The 22152-nt window shown below is 38.4% G+C and overlaps 3 protein-coding genes across 7 annotated transcripts in view; 2 read left to right on the forward strand and 1 right to left on the reverse strand.

Annotated features, from left to right (window-relative positions):
• Positions 1-3491: 3491 nt before the first annotated feature.
• Positions 3492-10317, forward strand: CCNG1 (cyclin G1). The gene is made up of 7 exons (XM_082623005.1): positions 3492-3727; positions 4805-5068; positions 6692-6945; positions 7529-7607; positions 7688-7786; positions 8011-8205; positions 9045-10317. The coding sequence occupies exons 2-6, from the start codon at positions 4805-4807 to the stop codon at positions 8200-8202; spliced, it is 888 nt and encodes a 295-aa protein (XP_082479131.1). The 5' UTR covers positions 3492-3727; the 3' UTR covers positions 8203-8205; positions 9045-10317.
• A 993-nt stretch (positions 10318-11310) lies between these two features.
• Positions 11311-20969, reverse strand: NUDCD2 (NudC domain containing 2). 2 transcript variants are annotated; one of them, XM_082620731.1, is made up of 4 exons: positions 20694-20969; positions 17887-17935; positions 17525-17676; positions 11311-14881 (listed from the first exon to the last, which is right to left on the reverse strand). In XM_082620731.1, exons 1-4 carry the CDS (start codon positions 20745-20747, stop codon positions 14798-14800), a joined length of 339 nt encoding a protein of 112 aa, XP_082476857.1. In that variant the 5' UTR covers positions 20748-20969; the 3' UTR covers positions 11311-14797. The 2 variants fall into 2 exon arrangements, with proteins under 2 accessions (XP_082476857.1, XP_082476856.1); XM_082620730.1 differs by lacking the exon at positions 20694-20969 and adding an exon at positions 20453-20687 and having other exon boundaries at positions 11317-14881.
• Positions 20970-21230: 261 nt separating this feature from the next.
• HMMR (hyaluronan mediated motility receptor) overlaps positions 21231-22152 on the forward strand; it is a 48401-nt gene continuing 47479 nt past the window's right edge. For all 4 annotated transcript variants that reach the window (XM_082620522.1, XM_082620520.1, XM_082620521.1 and 1 more), the window contains exon 1: positions 21231-21354. In XM_082620522.1, coding sequence (XP_082476648.1) covers positions 21309-21354 — 46 coding nt within the window. In that variant the 5' untranslated portion in view covers positions 21231-21308. The remainder of the gene's footprint in view (positions 21355-22152) is intronic.

Raw genomic sequence — 22152 nt, forward strand, 5'->3', positions numbered from 1 at the left:
TCGTTATTGGCTGATCTTGGCTTTGAGCCCTGTACTCAACAGAGCCTATGGCCATTAGACTAAATGCTAGCAAGTGGGAGATCTGCGTCTAATGTCTCCCAGTGCCTTTATACAGCAGTGGTTACTTGACAAAGTTTATTTTTCCACTGAATATAGTAACACCTCAATTAATTGGAAAGGGTTACTTTATCAGAGATAGCTAGAATCTCTGAAGGGCAAGATATACCTGACATTACTAATCTGTTTTCTATGTATCCTTTTCCCTGCCTCCCCATCACCACCCAAACTATACACAATTTCTCTGCAATCCCAGGGGCTAATGAAGACTCCAAAAAGCCACAGCCAAGCAAGTTCTCTTCTAAGACAGAGCAGATGCTCTAGAGAATAGTTGGAGAGGTGGAGGGGGCCATAATTAGTTCCAGGAAGGATCAGGAAGTAGAGCGGAAGAGACAGCTGAGATCTTTTGGATCCTCACTTTTTCAGCCCTCATCACAGTTGGACAAGCCCACATTCAAAAGTTCTGGACATTTGTCAGGGAGCCTCAACAGAGGGTGAGGTGCAAAGACTCCTCCAGTCTCTAGGATGGAAACAGAACCAATGAGGAATTTCCCTGGTCAGGGCAGCATTTGACAAGCCACCACTCTTATACCTGCTTGTTATAATTTTTGCTGCTCAAGGCACTTCTATAACCTGCAGTGTAGAGAATACGATTAAATCCTCCTGTTAACTGCCTTGGATTCTTGCCCAGCCTTGAGGCCATTATTCTGAGCTTCAGTACTTGCTGCACTTAACTGCTGATTAAGAAGCAAGTCTGAAGATGGCAGCTGAATATATCACTGAGCCTAGAAAATACCCTGGAAGTCAGTCCTTTGAAAGATTCCTGATAGACTCATTACTAAATCTGTAAGCCTTTAAAAATAAATCACAATTAACAAAAGGCTCATTTTTTTTCTTTTACAGTAGTACATAGCTAAGTCTTACATTTGCACATTTTGCTAATTAGGACTTTAAAATTATTTAAATGATAGTCTGTATTCTAATATTATGGAATAAAAATGACAGTGGAGGTGAGGGGAAGGAGAAAAGGTAAAAAATGTCCATTTGATCTGATTTGCATTGAATCAATGTTTCTTCAGTGCTATAGAAACAATTTTTTTCATGCAGGTAATTTCAGATTTTAATAAAAAGTAATAAGATCCTAACGTAAGAGAAAACATTTTTATTACATAAACAATGATATATTACCTAAAGCTGCATGTGAACATTTTAAGTATAAAAAAGGCATAGAAATTAATACACATGGGACTTCCCTGGTGGTCCAGTGGTAAAGAATCCACCTTACAATGCAGGTGACGTGGGTTCGATCCCTGGTCAGGGAACTAAGATCCCACATGCCATGGGGCAACTAAGCCTGAGTGCCACAACTACTGAGCTCTCACGCCTCAACTAGAGAGAGAAAACCCACACACCACAACTAGAGAGAAGCCTGGGCGCCACAACTAAGAGCCCATGCACCGCAACGAAAAATCCCGCATGCCCCAACGAAGATCCCACATGCTGCAACTAAGACCCAACGCAGTCAAAAATAAATAAATAAATCTTTAAAAAAAAATTAATACACACAATTTAGATACTTTCATTAGTGTTAAGTTAACAACTCCAATACTCCCATTCTAGAAGACTAACTCTGACAATAGATAAAACAGAATTAAATGTATGTTAAGCAAGACATTTCCAAAAAAATGTTAGTAATTTAATAATAAAGGCTACCATTTATCAAGTACTTACTGTGCTCTGGGCACAATGCCTACCTCTTTAGGTACTTTGCATTATTTAATCCTCTCAATAACCCTGTGAATAAGGTATTTTTACTTCCTATTTTTTAATAAAAGAAAATGGAAACTCAATGAGATTAAAAACTTGCTAAAAGTCATGTACCTAGTTAGTAGCCTGTGACTTGAAAATAAATCAGTTTACATTGTCCACAAAACTACACGATCCACAAGGACAGGAACCAGTATATCCTGTCCTCCACTGGCACATATTACGTGTTCAACAAATAGTGAAAGAGTGCATGTGTACATACCTATATTCCTAATTTTGCTACTAATTTTGTTCCTTTGTTACTAAAGGAGAAACATGTACATTTGTAAACTCACACATTATTGTAAAAAGAACTTTTAAATGTTTTTAATTGCCCATTTATATTCATTACGTGAGTTCATTTTCAAGGATGACCAAGGCCTCTTCCCCATTTGAAACACAGAGGTTTGATAAACTGACCTAGTGATGTAGCTAAGGTAATATTTTAAGGCATTAACTTTTTCTCTCAGGTTTTCCCTTCCCCTTTCTCTCCACAACTCTGCCCCCATTTCAGGGCTTGGTTCTGAGTCATTGCCTCAGGGAAGCACCCGGCAGGGCAAACAGCAAACATGCCGGCAAATCTTTCAGATTTTAATTTTTTCAAAGCCCAGGTAGCCACTAACCAGGAAGAGACCATGAGAACAGAGACATCAAAGTACAGTCCACCAGAACTGATAACCAATTCCTTATTCACCAATCCTCAGGCCCTTTTAATGTAGACCCTTCCCATTTGTGACAATAGGGAAAGAAAGAGGGAAGGAGTGAGTCCAGGAAGGCTTCAAGCTAACTATTTTTCCAGTTACCAGGCAAAGGTTCACAATCAGAGATTAAGTTCACGGACAGCAAGTAAAAAGACTAATGTTGCTTCACACACGTATCTGTGAACTCAGATTCATAAGCACTACAATTATTTCTGTCTACTTATTCCTCTTGAGTCAACCACACCTTTTATTTTAAGCCGATGAAGAACTACCAACTTTTCTATTTCTAATTTGTTCAAAAATCAAATTCAGGAAATTGGTAGGAGACCAAGAATGTACGTAGCCCAACTCCACCCTTTGAAAATTATACAAAAAAGCAAAACAAGGCAAGGAGCAAGTGATTTCCAAAGCTCACACGGAGAAACTTCTGGAAATTTAATAAACCACACCATAGAAAATCCACCACCTCTCCAACTGCGGTGAAAACTCAGGCCTTTTTGTGTGTGTGTGTGTGGAATCAGACACTGTATTTTTAGAGAGAGCAGAAGCACTCTACTAAACCGAACGGAACGAAAACTCCCAGTACATTCTGGAACGATATTCTGGCCAATCCGCCCGCCAGCAGAGGCCTTACCGGGCCTGGGTTGGTGTGCGCAGCGTTCAGTTCCCCCTCCTCTTCATTGAAGACACTTGGGGAAATCCTCCAATGAGAGACAACTAGAGGCAGGGGGCGTGGTCTCAAGGGGCGGAGAATTCGACTCCGGGATAGTGAAAAGCGTGTGCTGATTGGCCGGACTTCTTCCCTCTACGGACCAGCCCTCTTTGGACAGCAGGAGCCATCCATCATAAGACTTACACCAATCAGCGGCGAAAATGCCTCCCACGTGCCCCTCCCACCGCAGCGAGAAAACCCCGCCCTCCAATATATTACTCAAGAGGCCAGGCGCGGCCCCTTCGGCTCCGAGCAGACCCTGAGGAGGGCAGTGTCGTCTCGGCGGCGCTGCAGAGACCTCCACCCAAGACGGCTCACCCTCCCCGGGCCTCTCCCGTCTTGCCCGCGAGCCCTCTCGCCTCGTAGGCCTCTCGGTTCTAATATCTTGGGGTGAGGTGAGAGCAGGCCCGGGGAGGGTGATTACCGCTGAGGAGCTGCAGTCGCGATCAAGGTGAGCTCGGATTTCGGGGTTGACCTCGGAGTGCGGGTAGGGAGCAGGGTTGGGGGGCGCGGGGTGAGGGGTAGGTCTCGAGACCTTTTCCTCGGTTAACTCTCCCCGACCAACAAGTTCAGGCTAGTACGAGCATGGAGGGGCGGGGCCAGATGCGACCTCCTTAGATGTCTTAGTATCTTATGGGCCCGGTCCCAGCCCAGGGGCCAAAGAGTTGGACCCTTGAAGTTTGCGGTTCTCCATCTGCCCACCTTTCCGTCGCGCAACCCTAAGGATTCTTTCTGCCTCCCTGTCTTTCGGTTGTTGCGAGGAGGGACCGTCCGTGTGTCCAGGGCTTAGCCCGTGCCCGGAGCAGGCATATAGTAGATGTTCAGTATTGTCTTAAATTAATGAAACTCCCAGATTCCTCTTGCAGGCTGGATTAACCTCCCGCCCCGACTGCGTGCGCCCATAACTCCCTTTAAGCTTCCTTTCCTAACATCAATAAAAGTTAACAGTTACTGAGCAGTGAGTGCCAAGCACTATGCTAAACTCTTTAGTTGAATCATCTTGGTTAATCTTCACAGCCATTCAAAGAGGCAGATATTGCCTCATTTTACAGACTAGAAGTAAGCTCATTAATTTTGCCCAGTGTTTATTAGGCACCTACTGTATGTGCTAAGTACCTGTGTACCTAGATGATCTCATTCATTCCACACAAGTGTCTATGCAATAGGTAATAATCTTATACCCACTTTACAGATTAGGAATTGAGGACTAAGAAAAATTTACTAACTTGAACAGTTCACATTGTTAATAAATGGCAGGATACATGCTACCATCTAATTTCAAAGTTTGGGCATGAAGATTTGCATTTTTTTTCTTTAAAAAGGCATGGCTACTGCCCTCTAGGAACTCAGCAATTTAGGATGTGACCAACTGGTTGCGGAGGGGGAGAATAACAGATGGCATTTTTCAGTGACTTAGATTCACTAATAGCATTGAGGGAGGGGAGACTTGTGTTATAATGCACCTGGCACAACACAAGGCAGGAAGGGCTGTTCTTTCACTCCTTTCTGGGCTTTGTTCTATATATAGATGATAGAGGTACTGACAACAACTGACTCTCAGAAACTGCTACACCAGCTGAATGCCCTGTTGGAACAGGAGTTGAGATGTCAGCCAAAGGTCTGCGGCTTGAGACTAATTGAATCTGCACACGATAATGGCCTTAGAATGACTGCAAGACTGAGGGACTTTGAAGTAAAAGATCTCCTTAGTCTAACTCAGTTCTTTGGCTTTGACACGGAGACATTTTCTCTAGCTGTGAATTTACTGGACAGATTCCTGTCTAAAATGAAGGTACGTCTAAAGCTACATTACCCTGAATATTTCGTGGTTTTGTTCAATGTGTTTTGGAGGTGGTATTGCTAGCTTTGGGCTGGTATTCATAACTTGACCTTTTTTGTTTTCAGCAAGTAGCCAAAACATGGTAATTCTGTGTACTACAGCACTGATGAAACCCTTCCTTTTAATTAAGAGTGATGCATCATTTATTCAACTTACCTTCTGACATTGAAAAATAGTCTAATATCAAATAATTAATTGCAGAGTCTCCCAGTAGGAGAGTTGGCTGTTGTTTTTAAAAGTCTTTTTTGATAGGTTGGGTGTTTTCATTTATTTGCTGCTGTTTCTAAATTTTAAGAAATGTGTTAGAGGCAGAATGCTAGATTGTGGGTTAAGAATTAGACTATATTTCTTTTTTTTTTTTTTCCTTTTTGTTAATGCTGTCAACCATCTGGTCATAGAGTATATTTCTTGATCTCTATTCATATAGAATAAAGTTCTAATTGTTTTAGCCTTAAATTTACCCAAGTCGTGCTTATGCTTGTCATTTCCAGCCTAAGTTTGCATATAATAGAGAGAGAGTATCTTCTGAAGGAGCATTTATATATAGTTATTTCCCTGTATTGGATAAGCAGGACATCTGTGTAGCTTTCAGAGCTTAATTGTTAAAAATACATCTGACTTCTCTGTGTGCCAGTGGTCATTGGTAGATAATGAAGTAACGTGACAGTTAAAATGCAGTTCATCTTTTAGTCCTCAGTACCTAACAGAATGCATCATATGGGAGGAACACAATGTGTATTGAATGGTTCAAGAAACTTTTTCAATAGCCTAATTAAACAACTCTTCAGACACCATGTGCAGGCACTAACTTTGACTATAAATGTTACATAGATGGATGACATACATATATCCCTTAAGTGTATTATAATTTTAGTGGCAGTAATGTTTGCACTGATAACTATTATATAGTACAAGGAATAATAAGAAAAATGATTACATTATACCTCAAAAGAGGCATAAATGTATTGCTGAAGGGGTTCTAAGAAGAGGAGAGCACAAATACTGGTAAAGGCTTCATAAAGTTTCCGTTGAGTGGAACTTAAAGTGGACAGAATTTTGACTGACAAATTTTGTAGACATTCAGAAAATCATGAATAAATTTAAAATATTGGTAGTGAATAGAGCTTTACAGGCAGAGTAAACAGTATGTGCTATAGTATTTTAAAACATTTTACATGTGTTACTACAAAGAAAACAGCCTGGAAAAACACAACATTCTGGAAAGAAATTTTGTGCGTAAGCTGTAAGGTATTTCAGTCCTCATATAAGCCTTTGACCTAGTAGCTTATTGCTTATCATTCTGCACTGATTTAAACAAACCAAAAGAAGTAAGAATTGTTATGTGCTGAAGCCACACATTACACTGAAACTTAGTCTGTTTACTCAAAAATTGGTTCCAAGTGGGTACATATGGTTAAGGGGCTACAGTTGAGGTATCAGTGGATCTTGTTAAGTCCTTCACAGCTGAGAAATATACCTCAAAGACATTTTCGAAGTGATAGGTTGAGTTCTAGATTATCCTTTATGTTTTTTTAACTGAAATAAGGTAAAGACATGGACTTACTGTCTTTTTAGGTACAGCCCAAGCACCTTGGGTGTGTTGGACTGAGCTGCTTCTATTTGGCTGTAAAATCAATAGAAGAGGAAAGGAATGTCCCATTGGCAACTGACTTGATCCGAATAAGCCAGTATAGGTTCACGGTTTCAGACTTGATGAGAATGGAAAAGATTGTGTTGGAGAAGGTGTGTTGGAAAGTCAAAGCTACTACTGCCTTTCAGTTTCTACAACTCTATTATTCACTCCTTCAAGAGAACTTGCCATATGAAAGGTATGTGATCTTTGTTTTTAACAAAGCAGATTTGGAAATGAGAATGATGTTGTCCGGATGTTACATAAAATCAATATCCTGGGAGAATTCCAATCAAAATAAGTAAAATGACAGCTAAGCTCCTTGAGTTTCACTTCACTCTCCAGAAGAAGTGAGAAGACTTTCAGTCAAAAGTAGCTTCTTGAAGTCTGTGAATTCTTAAGATGGACATTTCAACTTTTTTTTTAATTATGTTTTCCATTTATAGACTAGTTAACTTATAGAACCTAGTAGGTAAGCATCTAACACAGATGTATGGAGGAAAAAGGAACTTCAGATTCAAAAATAGATTTATTAAAATGAAAAGAAAGCTTGGGAGTTGTAGCATGATACTTTTTTTTTTTGGCCCAAATCAGTTAAAATTCATATATGGTATCCTTAAGAAGTTAATGTTTCTGAAGGAAGGGAAATTCTTTACTTCAAATAATTCACTTTCTGTAAGTGTGCATAAACTTCACTTTAAAATTGACTTATTTTTCTAAAAATTTCTTTTGACTTGATGTAAAATTATCTATATAAAATTAATTTCATTTTCTCTTTAAAGGAAGAATAGCCTTAACTTTGAAAGACTAGAAGCTCAACTTAAGGCATGCTACTGCAGGATCATATTTTCTAAAGCAAAGGTAAATATTTTATAAAGATTAAACCTATTTATATACCTACTTTTATATTCAATATTTACTTTAAAATTTATCTCTTTTAGCCATCTGTGTTGGCATTGTCTATCATTGCCTTGGAGATCCAGGCACAGAGGTGTATAGAGTTAACAGAAGGAGTAGAATGTCTTCAGAAACATTCCAAGGTATGTCCAGGTCATAGCCTAAATCCTGTTGACAGCTGTAAAAGAAACTAAACCACTTGTTCCTAAAGTAAAATGAGATGTCCTGTGTTTATTTGAAACTTAAGTAGCTTATCCTCAAAATTTTTTGACGAGGAAACACACGTTAATAAGATTGCAATTATTACTATAATTAAATACTGTAGGAATTTTATTTTAAGGAATATATTTTTTTAATTTATGCACAGATCAATGGCAGAGATTTGACTTTCTGGCAAGAGCTCGTATCCAAGTGTTTAACTGAATATTCATCAAACAAGTGTTCCAAACCAAATGTTCAGAAGTTGAAATGGATTGTTTCTGGGCGTACTGCACGGCAACTGAAGCATAGTTACTACAGGATAACCCACCTTCCAACAATTCCTGAAATGGTTCCTTAATTGGTAAATTTGGTTCATAGTTTTTCTCCATGTAGAGAGACTTTTCTGATGCTATAATTTTCTTCTGCAATTCAAGAATTTAAATCTGCATTATTTTAAAAAAAAATGGAGTTGGACTAGCAGAGGGGAAAATGACTTCACTGATCTAGTCAGCTAGTATTTGAGGGCATTTACTACATTCAAGGTACAACACCCTAAGAGTAAGGAATTTTCTTAACCTTTGATATATATGTTAGCCATTTCATTAAATTTTCAGCTTAAAAAGCAGCATCCTTAAGAACCTGAACTTTAAAAGTAGCACTAAAACTATTTTTTTTTCAATTTCACATCATTTTGCTATATGTAGACTTAGGCTTTGGCTCATTTAAAGTTACACAAGCCTGAGTAAGGGAGCAGGACCAAAAGTTTGAACCATACATTGAACTAATTTGAGACTGTTAGCTTATTAGCAAAATCAGTATGAACTTGGGTATTGTACTTAAAAAGTAAGTTGTGACAGGTGGTCTCTACATTGAGTGTCTAGAAACTGCCGGGATGTCTCAACTGTATAGTTTTATCATAATACATCTCAACTATATGTGTATCATTGCTCTAGTAGTTGAGCACTGGAGAGTATTTACATGCATAAGAAGATGTAAAGCCTCCTCACAAATATATGATACACATTCTTGCCATCTAAGTTTAATTCATGTTGGTGATTTCTTCCTACTCAAAACTAAATATTAACATAGAACACATCTATGTAAGACGTGATTATGAATCTTAGATATTTTAACAGGTAGTAAGTAATATTTGTGTTTGGCAGACTTCTGATAACTTGATTTTTTTTGTTTATTAAATAGGATTCTTACAGCAACAAAAAACTCTTCTGAAGCCTTTCTCCACAATCCTGAGCTGTGGATTCCATAATGTTATAATGGATTTAAGCTGTGAAGCCTCAAAACATCACAAGTAGATTAACATTGGTGTTCTCAGATTTGGGAAAACTGCCTAATTAACATTACCCTATGGTGGAATTACTCACATTTGAATTCACCTGTGAAGCATACAAATCAAAGCTAACAGCATAAATGTGAAATGCTAATGACAAGCCTGGGAAGGTAAACTGTGAATCTTCATTTCTAACATTGATCCAACTTTCTGTATTGGGTCAATATATTGTATTTAGGTGGTGTTAAAAATGGTAACCTACTTAATTTAAATTTAAACTTTAAATTTAAATATGAGGTTTACATCAAAACCACCACTTCACAAATGCACTTTTAAGGCATAATAAGGGTCAGTATTCTACGCAGTGAAAATGGTTTCTTGGCACCCATAATGCAAGTAATATATAATCCAGAGATGTGGACTTTATTGCTACATGGGAATCACATTTAAATTTGAGGGCATTTTATATAAAGCAAAACTACAGACCTATTAATTTCAGCATATTAAGTTATCTTTAATATTTTTCTAGAAAACAGGTGATGTTTATATCCATGATTTAAAAGGTTTTATACAAAATTTACTGCCTCAGTCTAATCCCATCAAGAAAATTAGAAAATTAGTTTTTATTGTAGTAGTAACTCAAATTAACGCCACTCTGAAAACTTTCTGATTTAACACTCCAGAAGTTTTTACTAAGCACTGTTTTCATGAAACTGTCATTGCTTCTAATTTAGAATTTTACTTAAAGGGAGAGAATATACTTTCATTAATTGCCCCTACTGTGCCAAAAGAAAGTACTAAGAAAGGTAAGTAGGTAACTTCATAATTATAAGGTTGCTGAGGTAGTGTTCAGGATTTCATGAACCTAAGGAGATCTACTGTGTTAAAGTGTTAAAAACAGTTAGTATAATGTGTAGCCTGAATCCATCCAGGATGGCTCTACCCAAATTTGACATCATGTTATGGGGAGATATGCATTGGAAAATAAACCAAAGAACCACAGTGTATCTTATACTTTTGTAAACCATGTTTTATGGATAACTTTCCAGTTTTCCCAAAAGACTGATAAATTTCAATATTTTGAATACATCAGTGTTAATTTTGAGTTGGCAGAGGTAACCTAACCAACTACTGTTATGTTTTGGTACTAAGGGATATACCTTTCAATAAAGTTACTGAAATGCATTCCTTTGCTGGGTGGTTATCTATTTGTTTCTCTTCTAATTTAATTAACTATTTTGGCACTGTGATAATAGAACCACGATAAAAAGCTTGTCTTCACTCACTGTATTTAAATTTAGCACAAAAGATGCATGGCAGGAGAAACAAAATATAAGATTTTGGCTATTACCTAATTGACACTTTCCTTTCTAATGGTTTTTTAAAGATAGACACAGGATGATGACAATTAAATATGCTTAATATGCATTAAAAAGTCGGTGTTTATACACTGTTGGTCGCTTTTATTATTTAGATTCATCACTACTATGGCTATCCATAATACAAATTCACCCTCAGATTCAGCCCACCTGAAGTTCTGTGCAACCCTATTATCTAATTAAACAGTATTCCAGCAGGTGGTTGTTAATCTGCTTAGATCACTTGTTAATTATTATTATTGGAACTGAAACAATATATGACTTTGAACTGTTGATGTTTAAACTAACAAAATATAAAGTAGACACTGTACAGAATTACTGGTGAAAGAAAAACTTTTATAAAAGAAGGTTCCTGGGCTTCCCTGGTGGCGCAGTGGTTGAGAGTCCGCCTGCCGATGCAAGGGACACAGGTTCGTGCCCCGGTCCGGGAGGATCCCACATGCCGCGGAGCGGCTGGGCCCATGAGCCACGGCCACTGAGCCTGCTTGTCCGGAGCCTGTGCTCCGCAGTGGGAGAGGCCACAACAATGAGAGGCCCGCATACCACAAAAAAAACCCAAAAAACAAAAAAAACAAAAAACCCACAATGTGATACAATTCCATATTCACTAGGATAGCTAGGATCAAAAGGTCACATAACACCTGTTAGCAAAGATGTGGAGAAACTGGAACTCTCATATACTGCTGGTGAGAATGTAAAATGGTGTAGCCACTTTGCAAAACAATCTAGCAGTTCCTCAAATGATTAAACAGTTTCCATAAAACTTGAAATTCCACTCCTAGGTAAGAAATGAAAATACAGATGCACACAAAAATTTGTACTTGAATGTTTATAGCAGAATTATTCACAGTAGCCAAAAGGTGGAAACTTCCCAGATGTCCATCAACTGGCAAATGGATAAATATGTGGTAGTCATAAATGGAGTATTATTTAGCCAGCCAGAAAGAATGAAGCACTGACACATACTAGAACATGGATGAACTTATAAAACATTATGCTAAGTCAAAGAAACCAGAAACAAAAGACCACACTATGATTCCAGGTACATGAAATATCCAGAACAGAGAAATCTACTCAATGGAAAGTAAATTATTGGTTGCTTCAGGGGGTTGGGTGTGGGTGGCTGGGTGGGGTGATAATTAAAAAGTAGGGATTTGGTGGGGTTTTTTTTCTGAGGTGATGAAAATTAAAGTTGACGATGGTGATGGTTGAACTTAATGTGACTATCCTAAAAACCACTGAATTATACACTTTAAATGAGTAAAATATATGGTATGTGAATTATCTCAAAGCTATGTTTTTAAAAAGATTATATATGATTCTATTTAAATGAAGATCTTGAAAAATAAATACTGAGGCAGAGACTAAATCAGTGGACTCCAGGGTTTGAGGCTAGGAGTAGGGTGTGACTATAAAGAGAAAGCATGAAGGAGTTTTTGGGCTGACTGAACCGGTCAATTTCCTGATTTTGGAGGTGTTTACACATATCTTTACATAAGTTAAAATTCACAAAACTACAAACAAAAAAAGTTGATTTTACTGTATGTTTATTCAAAATATTAAAAAATTTTAATGTCACATAGATAAGCCAATTAAAAGAAAAAAGCCTCTTCTCCAACAACTCATTCCTAAAGTTATTGGGTAAAATGAACATCATAGGTATCTTGCCAAAGGGTGTGGTTGGGCTGCAGTGGCCCAGAGTGTGGCATTAGGATCCAAGTAGGTGAGGCGGGTTATCTCTGCTTGGCATAGGGTTTTGGAGCCTGAGCAGAGTGAGAAAGGTATTCGCATGGGAAGATGACCTAGAATAGTGAACCAAATATATTAAGGATAATAGGGATCAGGTATCTCACTGTCGAAAGGAGCTTTATACAAAGGGAGAGAGCAAAAATGAACCCCATGGGATCAGAAATGAAAGTAAGTGTGAACTCATGGTTTTCAATATATACATAAATATATAGATGTAAATATATGCATAATAAACACACACCAACAGCAACTACTCACTAACACATAGAACCTGGCTTCTAAACACCATTCTTCACTAGAGAACCAGGGCTCCTGGGAAAAATGGCTGATTCCTGTGCTAGGGTAGGGAAAGCAATAATAAGTCTGGTATATCTTATGCCAGAGAATAAGAAATTGCTTAAATAATGATGGGGACATGTCAAAAGGGCATAGAAGCCACCTACAATTGACCTTCCACTGGCCGAATCCAGAAAAGATTTTGAGGATCAAAGTAATGGGAATAATGGATTTTAACCCAATGAATAAAGTGGAAATCATGAGTATATATAGATAAATTTAAAGTTTGATGAGAAACAAGGTGGTACTTTGAAACTACATCACACAAAATACTTAACCATAAACATGAAAAGAATAGCTTTATAGTGGAGAAGACTGACAGACACCACTTAATCAGTGATCTAAGTACAGTCGTCCCTCAGTATCCACAGGGTATTGGTTCCAGCATCCCCCTCGGACACCAAAATCCAGATGCTCAATAATATGACATAGTATTTGCATATAACCTACCCACATCCATCCCACAATACTTTAAATCATCTCTAGATTACTTATAATACCTAATACAATGTAAATGCTATGTAAATAGTTGTAAACAACATAAATGCCATGTAACTAGTTGCCTGTTGCAAGGCAAATTCAAGTTTTGCTTTTTTGGAAGTTTCTGGATTTTTTTTTTTTTTTTTTTTTTTTTTTACTATTTTCTATCCTTGGTTGGTTGAATCTGAGAATTTGAAACCCACACATATGGTAGGCCAACAGTAAACACTATCAGAAAAAGGACAAATTGAAATTAATAACTTAGGATACAGAAAGAACACAGCATCACTCCTGCAACAGTCCTGTCAAAGATTCATAACCTGATTCTAATCATGAAGAAATATCAAACAAAATTCACAACGACAGAGGTGTACAAAACTAGCCTGTAATCTTAAAAATAGCCAAGGCTGTAAAAGTCAAGGTTAAAATGAAGACTTGTTCCAGTTTGAAGCAGACTAAAGACCCTGATATTAAAGGCAAGGCATGGGGAATTCCCTAGCGGTCCAGTGGTTAGGACCTAGCACATTTTCACTGACGGCGGCCCAAGTTCAATCCCTGGTCAGGGAACTAAGATCCCACGAGCCATGTGGCACAGCAAAAAAAATAAAATAAAGGCAAGGCATGATTCTGACTGGACCCTTTTGCTAGAAAGAACGTTATTGGGACAATAAGTAAACTTGAATGGAATGAAGGTCCAAGGATTAGGTGGTCATAATGTGTCAATGCTACTTTCCTGATTTTAATGACTGTATTGTAGCTATGTAGCAGCGTGTCCTTCGAAGGAAATACACACTAAGGTACTCAGAGGTGATGGGGAATCAAGTTATCAACTTAAACACACACCTGAAGAGTCAGGAAGAAAACAATTCTGGGTACTTGTAACTTTTCAATACATTTAAGACTCTTTAAAATATTTAAAATTAGAAAGGACATAAAAAGGATGAAGTAAAACTTCAAGATAATTCTTACCTATATGTCTGGATCACTGGAGATCAAAATGATGTCACTGACTTATAACCATTGACTATAATTTGTTTTTGTCACTAACAAAGGATTCACCCAATAACCATATTCACTTCACCAATTCTCTTTTGCACTAATCTATTCTTATTGATAGGTTTTTAATTATTTTTCAATTTCTTGATTTAAAGGCATCTCTCAAGAAATAATATACTAATTCAGAAATTTTCAGTAACTCTTAAAATTAACTTAGAATATATCTGTGGATTGTTTTTTCCTTTCTGAAAATTTTTTCCAGTAATACAATTTCCTTGTATGAACTGGTACACTTAGACAAAGGGGTACACAATTCCTATTTAGAAAAGTTTATTGAACATTATTCCTGCATCACACTTATTGAAAGAAAAACTTAATTTTCCCTGATGGCACCCTGTCATTTCACATGGTCTATACCCTACAGACTTTTGTATTAAAAATACAGGTTAAATATGAAATTAGTAAAATGCAGCATATAAAACTTCATGCTGAGCAAAAACAAGTCCAAAAAAAAGTTACCGTATATCAACAGAATAGTTCGAACAGTATTTAAGATGTTTCCTATGTAACTCATATTTGAATGCAATTTTTAGAACCATATTTAAATATATTTTGCAATCTGTTAACTGCAGACATTCACATTTTTCTTCCACCACATAATCTGTTCCTTTCATTAAGTTGGCAACATCTGCTAGAATCCACAAAATGCAGCAAGAAGATGGCAATTATTTCTCAAGATTTGAGAAATCGGGTCCACCTTTAGTGTAGTTTCCTGAGATTTCTGCTCCACTGAAGTCAAAACCAGGATTCTGAAAAACATGGAAAAAAAACATTATAAAACTTATAAGGAAAAATATAAGTAACCCAAAAGGAAAATGGTAAAAAGATATAAACCAGCAATTGACAAAAAAGGAAATCTAAATGGACAATAAACATGTGAAAAGATATCAAACCTCACTGTAATCACCAAAGTGGAACCTAAAACTATGAGGTACTTTTTAAACTTTCATATTTACAAATATTTAGAAGATCAATATGCATATTACAATATTGACAAGTGTATGGGCAAACATATACTTTACCATCAGTGTATAAACAGATTTTTAATAACTAGCATTTTTTGAGAGCTTATTACATGCCAGGCAGGGTTCTAAGAGCTATATATATTTTAAAATACTCAGTCCTCACAACAATCTTATGGAGTAAGTAAGTACTACCTCAGGCGTCAGTATTTTTAGAGGCATTTCATTTATTCAACAAACATCTATTGAGTTCCTACTGTTTAGAAGACACCATGAGAGGCATGTGGAATTTAAGAATGAAAAAAATAGACAGGGCTTCCCTGGTGGCGCAGTGGTTGAGAGTCCGCCTGCCGATGCAGGGGACACGGGTTCGTGCCCCGGTCTGGGAGGATCCCACATGCCGCGGAGCGGCTTGGCCCATGAGCCATGGCCGTTGAGCCTGCGTGTCCAGAGCCTGTGCTCCGCAACGGGAGAGGCCACAACAGTGAGAGGCCCACATACCGCAAAAAAAAAAAAAAAAAATAGACAAAGATCCATGTTCTGGTGGAGATTACATTCTAACAGGAGGAGACAAAAAATAAACCCTAAATTATCTAGAGCAGGGGTCAGCAAGCTTTTCTGTAAAGAGCCAGGTAGTAAACACTTTAGGCTTTGAAGGTCATGTAGTCTCTGTCATAACTACTTAATTCTGCTGTGGCTATATGAAAGACAATACACAAACAAATAAGCATAGCTGTGTTCCAGTAAAACTTTCCTTCAAAAACAGGCAGTGGGGGCTTCCCTGGTGGCGCAGTGGTTGAGAGTCCGCCTGCCGATGCAGGGGACACGGGTTCGTGCCCCGATCCCGGAAGATCCCACATGCCGCGGAGCGGCTGGGCCCGCGAGCCATGGCCGCGGAGCCTGTGTGTCCGGAGCCTGTGCTCCGCAACGGGAGAGGCCACAGCAGTGAGAGGCCCGCGTACAGCAAAAAAAAAAAACAGGCAGTGGGCTGGATTTGACCAGTGGCCATAGTTTGCCAACCTCATGATCCAGTGTGTTAGAAGTTCCTAAGTGCTATAGTATAGGAAAAAAAAAAAAAAGAAGAAAAGTAGGGCAAGTAAGGAAAATGAGGAGATTAGAGTATTTAAATAGAATGATCAAAGTATGCTTCATTGAGAAATGACTTGAAAACAGTAAAGAAATTAGCTAAGCTTTGGGAGAAGACCATTGCAGTCAAAAGGCCAGGCATGTTTAATGAACAGCAAAAAGGCCAGCATGGCTAGAGCAGAATGAATGAGGGGGGCAGCAGTAGGAGAGGAGGGTCAGAGACACCATGGAGGACCAGATCAAGGACCAGGGCCTTGTAAAAGACTTTGTCTTCTACTTGAGTGAAAGAGTTCTGAGAAGTGATATAATCTGACATGCATTTTAAAAGGACTGCTCTAACTGCTATTTTCAGAAGACGGTAGCTTGGCAAGGGTAGAGGTAAAGAGAACAATTAAAAGGTCATTAGAGTAACCCAGGCAAGACGTTAGAGGTGGTCCAGGTGAGAGTGGTAGTAGAGTTGGTGGTGATGAGTGGTCAAATCCTAATATATCTAGAAGGCCATGCCAGTAAGGTTTCCTGACAATTGGATAGGGTGTGAGACAGAGAGGAATGGAGGATGACTCCCCAGATTTTTTTGATCTGAACAACCAGTTTCCATCACATGAGATGAGAAGGCCATAGGTAGGACAAATGTGGGAGGGAAATTAGGGAGTTCACATTGGACATGTTGAGTTTGACATGTCTATTAGACAGAAAAGTGAAGATGTTAAATAGGCAGCTGGATATGCAAGTCCAACATTCAGGAGAAAAGTCCAGGCCAGAGACATACATTTGGGAATCATCATATAGATGGAAATTATCCATCAAAACTTTAACAGTGGTTTGATCGAGTAATAATTCTCCCATATATCTATCTTAAAGGAGAATTTGAATATTTTCAGAGATGAAAGTACAAACTGTTTGAAATAGACACAAACAGAAAAATCTAAATCTCATCAAAGAGGAAACAGCTAAATAATAACGATACACTCAAACTAGGGAACACTCTAAAGCAGTTAAAAGTAATGAATTTTATCTGTATGTACTAGTAGGGAAAGAGACCAAAGACTTTTTTTTTTTTTTTTTGGCTGCACTGGGTCTTAGTTGCAGCACTCGGCATCTTTGTTGCGGCATGTTTAGTTGCGGCACACAGGCTCTTAGTTGTAGCATGAGGACGTCTTAGTTGAGGCATGCAAATCCATATATAGAAAGGCCAGTCATTTTTCTAACCATTTAACTTAAAAAATTTCTTTGAAGAATTTTAGTAATTTTTTAAAACCACATTTGAGTTTTAATTTCAAATAATAATTATTCTATGAGTTTAAGATGTTTAACTATACATATTCATACATTCATCTGACTTACTTCTTTCTGGAATCTCTCTAATGTAAGTTTTCTCTGCATTTGGTCTTGCACCCAAGGATCAGCTGCATATCCAGATTCTAGAAGAGAAGTCCAACAATTTGCCGCATCTCTCTTTGTCTTTGTAAGAACAATACGGACCATTTTTCTATCCTCTAAACAAACAAACAAAAATCACAAAGAAATCAGAGTTAATCATTAATTTGTATTTTCAAAAATCATTAGGGAATCTTGACATACAATTGTTTTCAATACATTACTGTATCTTCCAAAGCTGCAAATCTACAGCAGGGAGAAACATACTAATTTCCAAGACAAAATTAATTTTTAAAAAGATTCTAAGAAATATAATAGATTACCCTTACCCAGAGTCCACGTTCCCTCATCAGCTATTGTAGAATCAAAGAGTTTGCCCTGAAAAATAAACATATGAGTACTAAAAATAAAGAAATTCCATTAATTTTCATAAAGTTTTCATGATTTAAGACTTACCTTACTTCCCATCTAATCCACATATAATTAATTTGTTTAGAGTAGGGAGATCAAATTTTATACCATTTCAACACACTGATAGGTGCTCAACCCTAAGTTCCCTCCTAGCAAGTGAAACAGAACCTAGTTTACACTACAGAATATATACTACGACAAAGAACACAGGGCTCTCTACAGAAATATCAGGGCTCCTTAATTTTTAGAAGATGAAGAAATACTACTGATCACTGATTGGCCAAATGTGAAGTTAATATCTGAAATGCTTTAACTTTACCAACTATAATAAACTACAAGAGCCCTCCTGTGGATATTAAGAAGAAATTATGTCTTTTAAAATAAACTTTTAAAAAACTAAAAACAGAACTACCATACAACCCAGCAGTCCCAATACTGGGCATATACCCGGAGAAAACTGTAATTCAAAAAGAGTCATGTACCACAGTGTTCATTGCAACTCTATTTACAATAGCCAGGACATGGAAGCAACCTAAGTGCCCATCGACGAATGGATAAAGAAGATGTGGCACATATATACAATGGAATATTACTCAGCCATAAAAAGAAACAAAATTGAGTTACTTGTAGTGAAATGGATGGATCTAGAGTCTGCCACACAGAGTGAAGTAAGGCAGAAAGAGAAAAACAAATACTGTATGCTAACACATATATATGGAATCTTAAAAAAAAATGGTTCTGAGGAACCTAGGGGCAGGACAGGAATAAAGACACAGACATAGAGAATGGACTTGAGGACACGGGGAGGGGGAAGGGTAAGCTGGGACGAAGTGAGAGAGTGGCATGGACATATATACACTACCAAATGTAAAACAGATAGCTAGTGGGAAGCAGCCGCACAGCACAGGGAGATCAGCGCAGTGCTTTGTGACCACCTAGAGAGGTGGGATAAGGAAGGTGGGACGGAGCCACAAGAGGGAGGAGATATGGGGATATACGTATATGTGTAGTTGATTCACTTTGTTATAAAGCAGAAGCTAACACACCATTGTAAAGCAATTATACTCCAATAAAGATGTTAAGAAAAATAAAATAAATAAATAAATAAAACTGGTTCAATCTCTTTGTAGGGCAATTTAGCATTAAAAAAATTTTAAAGCACATACTGTACATCTGAGGTCAGATGAGTTGTCACTGATTTTTCAGAAACTCATTTTAAGAAAGAAGCAAAATATAAGTTTAAAAGAGAATGCATCTGCTAAAATCCATTTTGATTTGTTGTAGGAAATGAAATTAAAACGTCACATTAAAAAAAGAAAACACATTCTTTTCATGTCAATACCAGTGGAAAAAATCCTACTTGTCTAAAATCCTAGAGTTAGAGTTATTGCTAAATTCCCTAAGCTACTGCAAATTAACTAAATTTACTAAAGTAAATTTGAAGTGTAATATTAAATCACCGTTCAGTAAACCGCACAAAATTGCACAGCTATTCAGAAAGGTCAAGATCCAAGCTGACATAAATCAACGTCTTTCACATGGACCTTCCTTTTCTCTGAGGCACTCAAAACGCTTTCATATAAAATAATAATAACTAACACGTAGTGTGAGCTTATTACATACCAGTCACTACTTACTCCAAGCTCTTCGCTCACCATGCTATGCTCAAAACAATCCTGAGAAAGGTACTATAATTACCCCACTTTGTGGATGAAGGCTTAAACAATGAATAATCTCTTGCCCAAGGTTACAAAACTGGAAAAATGACAAAGCCAAGTAGTATCCCTTGACCATTACACAACACTGCCATCAAATATCTTGGGCATCTAATCTGAGAAAGAAATCTAACCTCAACTTAACTGAATTTAACTATACATTTTAACAAGGAAAAAATGGGTACCAGATCCAAAGGGTACTGATGAGAATAAAAGGGATATTTATTTTCTTCACAACTTCTTGACACTGCTTAACCACTCCACAAACGAGCAGAATTTTTCTAATTTCAGATGAGAAAATAAATCACCTGACATCACCTTCGAATCCTCATCCTGACATCTTTATCCTTTATTTTCATCTTTATTTTCCTATAACTGCCTAAATATTTATTAGTTTAATTATGACTCCCTACAAGAGCATAACCTCTCTTGAGTGCGGGAACATTATCTGGCTCGTTCACCGCTGTCCTACTAGCACCGAGATCAGTGCCTAGAAGAAAGTATAGGTACCATAAGTATTTGTTCCTTCAACGATCTAGTTAAGCAGTTCTCGGCTGAAGACCCGCAGAGGAACAAAAGAAACAGCTTCATTTGGCTTAGAAACAAAGCCAGGAAAAGTGGCGTACTCAAATTCCCACCTCAACTCAGGACTGGCCCTGAGGGTGGGGCCTCCGCAGACCAGTCTTTCCAAGGAAACTATCAACTCTAAGCACTCAGAGATTTGAGGGGGCCGGGAAGAAACTGAGCACAAGCCCCAGCCTGCCGCTACCTTGAGTATCTCGCGGCCCCCCACGGCCAGCGCCACATGCCGGCTCTGCAGGCCGCACTGAATATCCTGGGCGCGAGTGCCTGGCGGCACCTGAACTTCAATGAACACCTCCTCCAAGGTCTGGTACCACTGGCCCCACGGTGTTGCGCACGGAACCACCCCACTGCGCTCCTCAAACGGGGCTGACATACTCCAGTCGCCTCCCGGCCCCGGTGGCACCGAGCGAACTGAGCGCACTCACGGAATCTCCGCGTTCGAGCCACGCCCCGGCTTCTCCGCTCGGGTCACTGCACATGCGCAGGAATGTAACCTGAAGTCTCCGCTCGTGTTCGTTTTTCCCTTTCAGGGGCCATTTAGGACGCTGGCAGGACCCAGGTTTAACGAACTGAAATCCGGAAAAGTTTACATCCAAGGAACGATGGGGGAGGGCTGGAACCAGTAAAGTCAGAATTCATTACATTGCCACCAATATGACGTCAAAAGCGACTGAAAAGTCTTTGATGTGGACTGCGCTTGCGCAAATGCTGCTGGTGCGTCATTAAAATTGAGTAACGCCAGTAGGGGTTGGGCCCGTGGGGAGGGGGAGGGGCGAGAGGCGACAGTAATAGTCTCCTACTGGATGCTAACCTAAACGGGTCACCTAATTGGACGCTGCTAGAACCGAGTACGCATGCTCTATGGATGTTCCCGTCCTGGATTGGTGTGCCCAAGACTTTGGCTTTCCGATTGGTTAAAGTTGGGTGGGTGGGGAATAAGCGGGGAGTTTTGAATTTGAAGCGAATAGGGCCTAGCAAGCCGCGGGAAGTTGCCGAGGAGCACCCTAGAAACCTTCGGTTTTGTGCATCTGGTCGTCAGCATGTCCTTTTCTAAGGCGCCCCTGAAACGATTCAATGACCCTTCTGGTGCGTACGGGGAAAGGATCTGGGGGACAGAAGATGCTCTCACGCCCCTTGCCCCTCTTGGTTCCCTTCATCAGAGGCAAATAGAAGGCGGTTTTTAGGGCTGGGATGGGGCTCACTTAATTGATTCACTTTCCTGAAACGCTTGCTAAGGTTTTACTACATGCCAAGCACTATTGAGAATGATAAGGTTACAACAGCGAGCGAAGCAAAATCCCTGCTCCATGAAGCTTACATTCAATTGGAGAATGCAGCCAATAAACAGTGCTGTGGAGAAACTAAAGCAGAGGGAAGGGAATAGGAATTAGGAAGCATTGATAGATTTGTTGGTCAAGTCCGAAGGCCTCACTGTTAAAATATATATATATATATATATATATATATATATATATATATATGTATATGTATATGTATATGTATATGTATATGTATATATATATATATATATATATATTTTTTTTTTTTACTATTGCTTTTGATTTGAACTTGTGGATTTCTTTTGGATATCCCATTCAGGCGTAAAAGAAGGAAGATTAGTAAAAGCAGTTTATGGGTGTAAAATTATGGCAGTAGCACTTAGTGAAAACACTATAGATGAAGTAATGGGAGCTAATTTTGACAGTACCCCAGGCACCACACTAAGTCTTTACATAGATTATTCTATTTTAATTCCCCCAAATCCCTATTATTCATTATTTTATTGATAAAGAGATGGAGACTATTTGTTAAATGTTACACAATCCAAACTGTCAGAACTGGGGCTTGAAACCAGGCCTCCACGAACCCATCCTGTGCTCCTAA

Source organism: Mesoplodon mirus (genome assembly GCF_964341445.2).
Source record: "Mesoplodon mirus genome assembly, chromosome: 5".
Lineage (NCBI taxonomy): Eukaryota > Metazoa > Chordata > Mammalia > Artiodactyla > Ziphiidae > Mesoplodon > Mesoplodon mirus.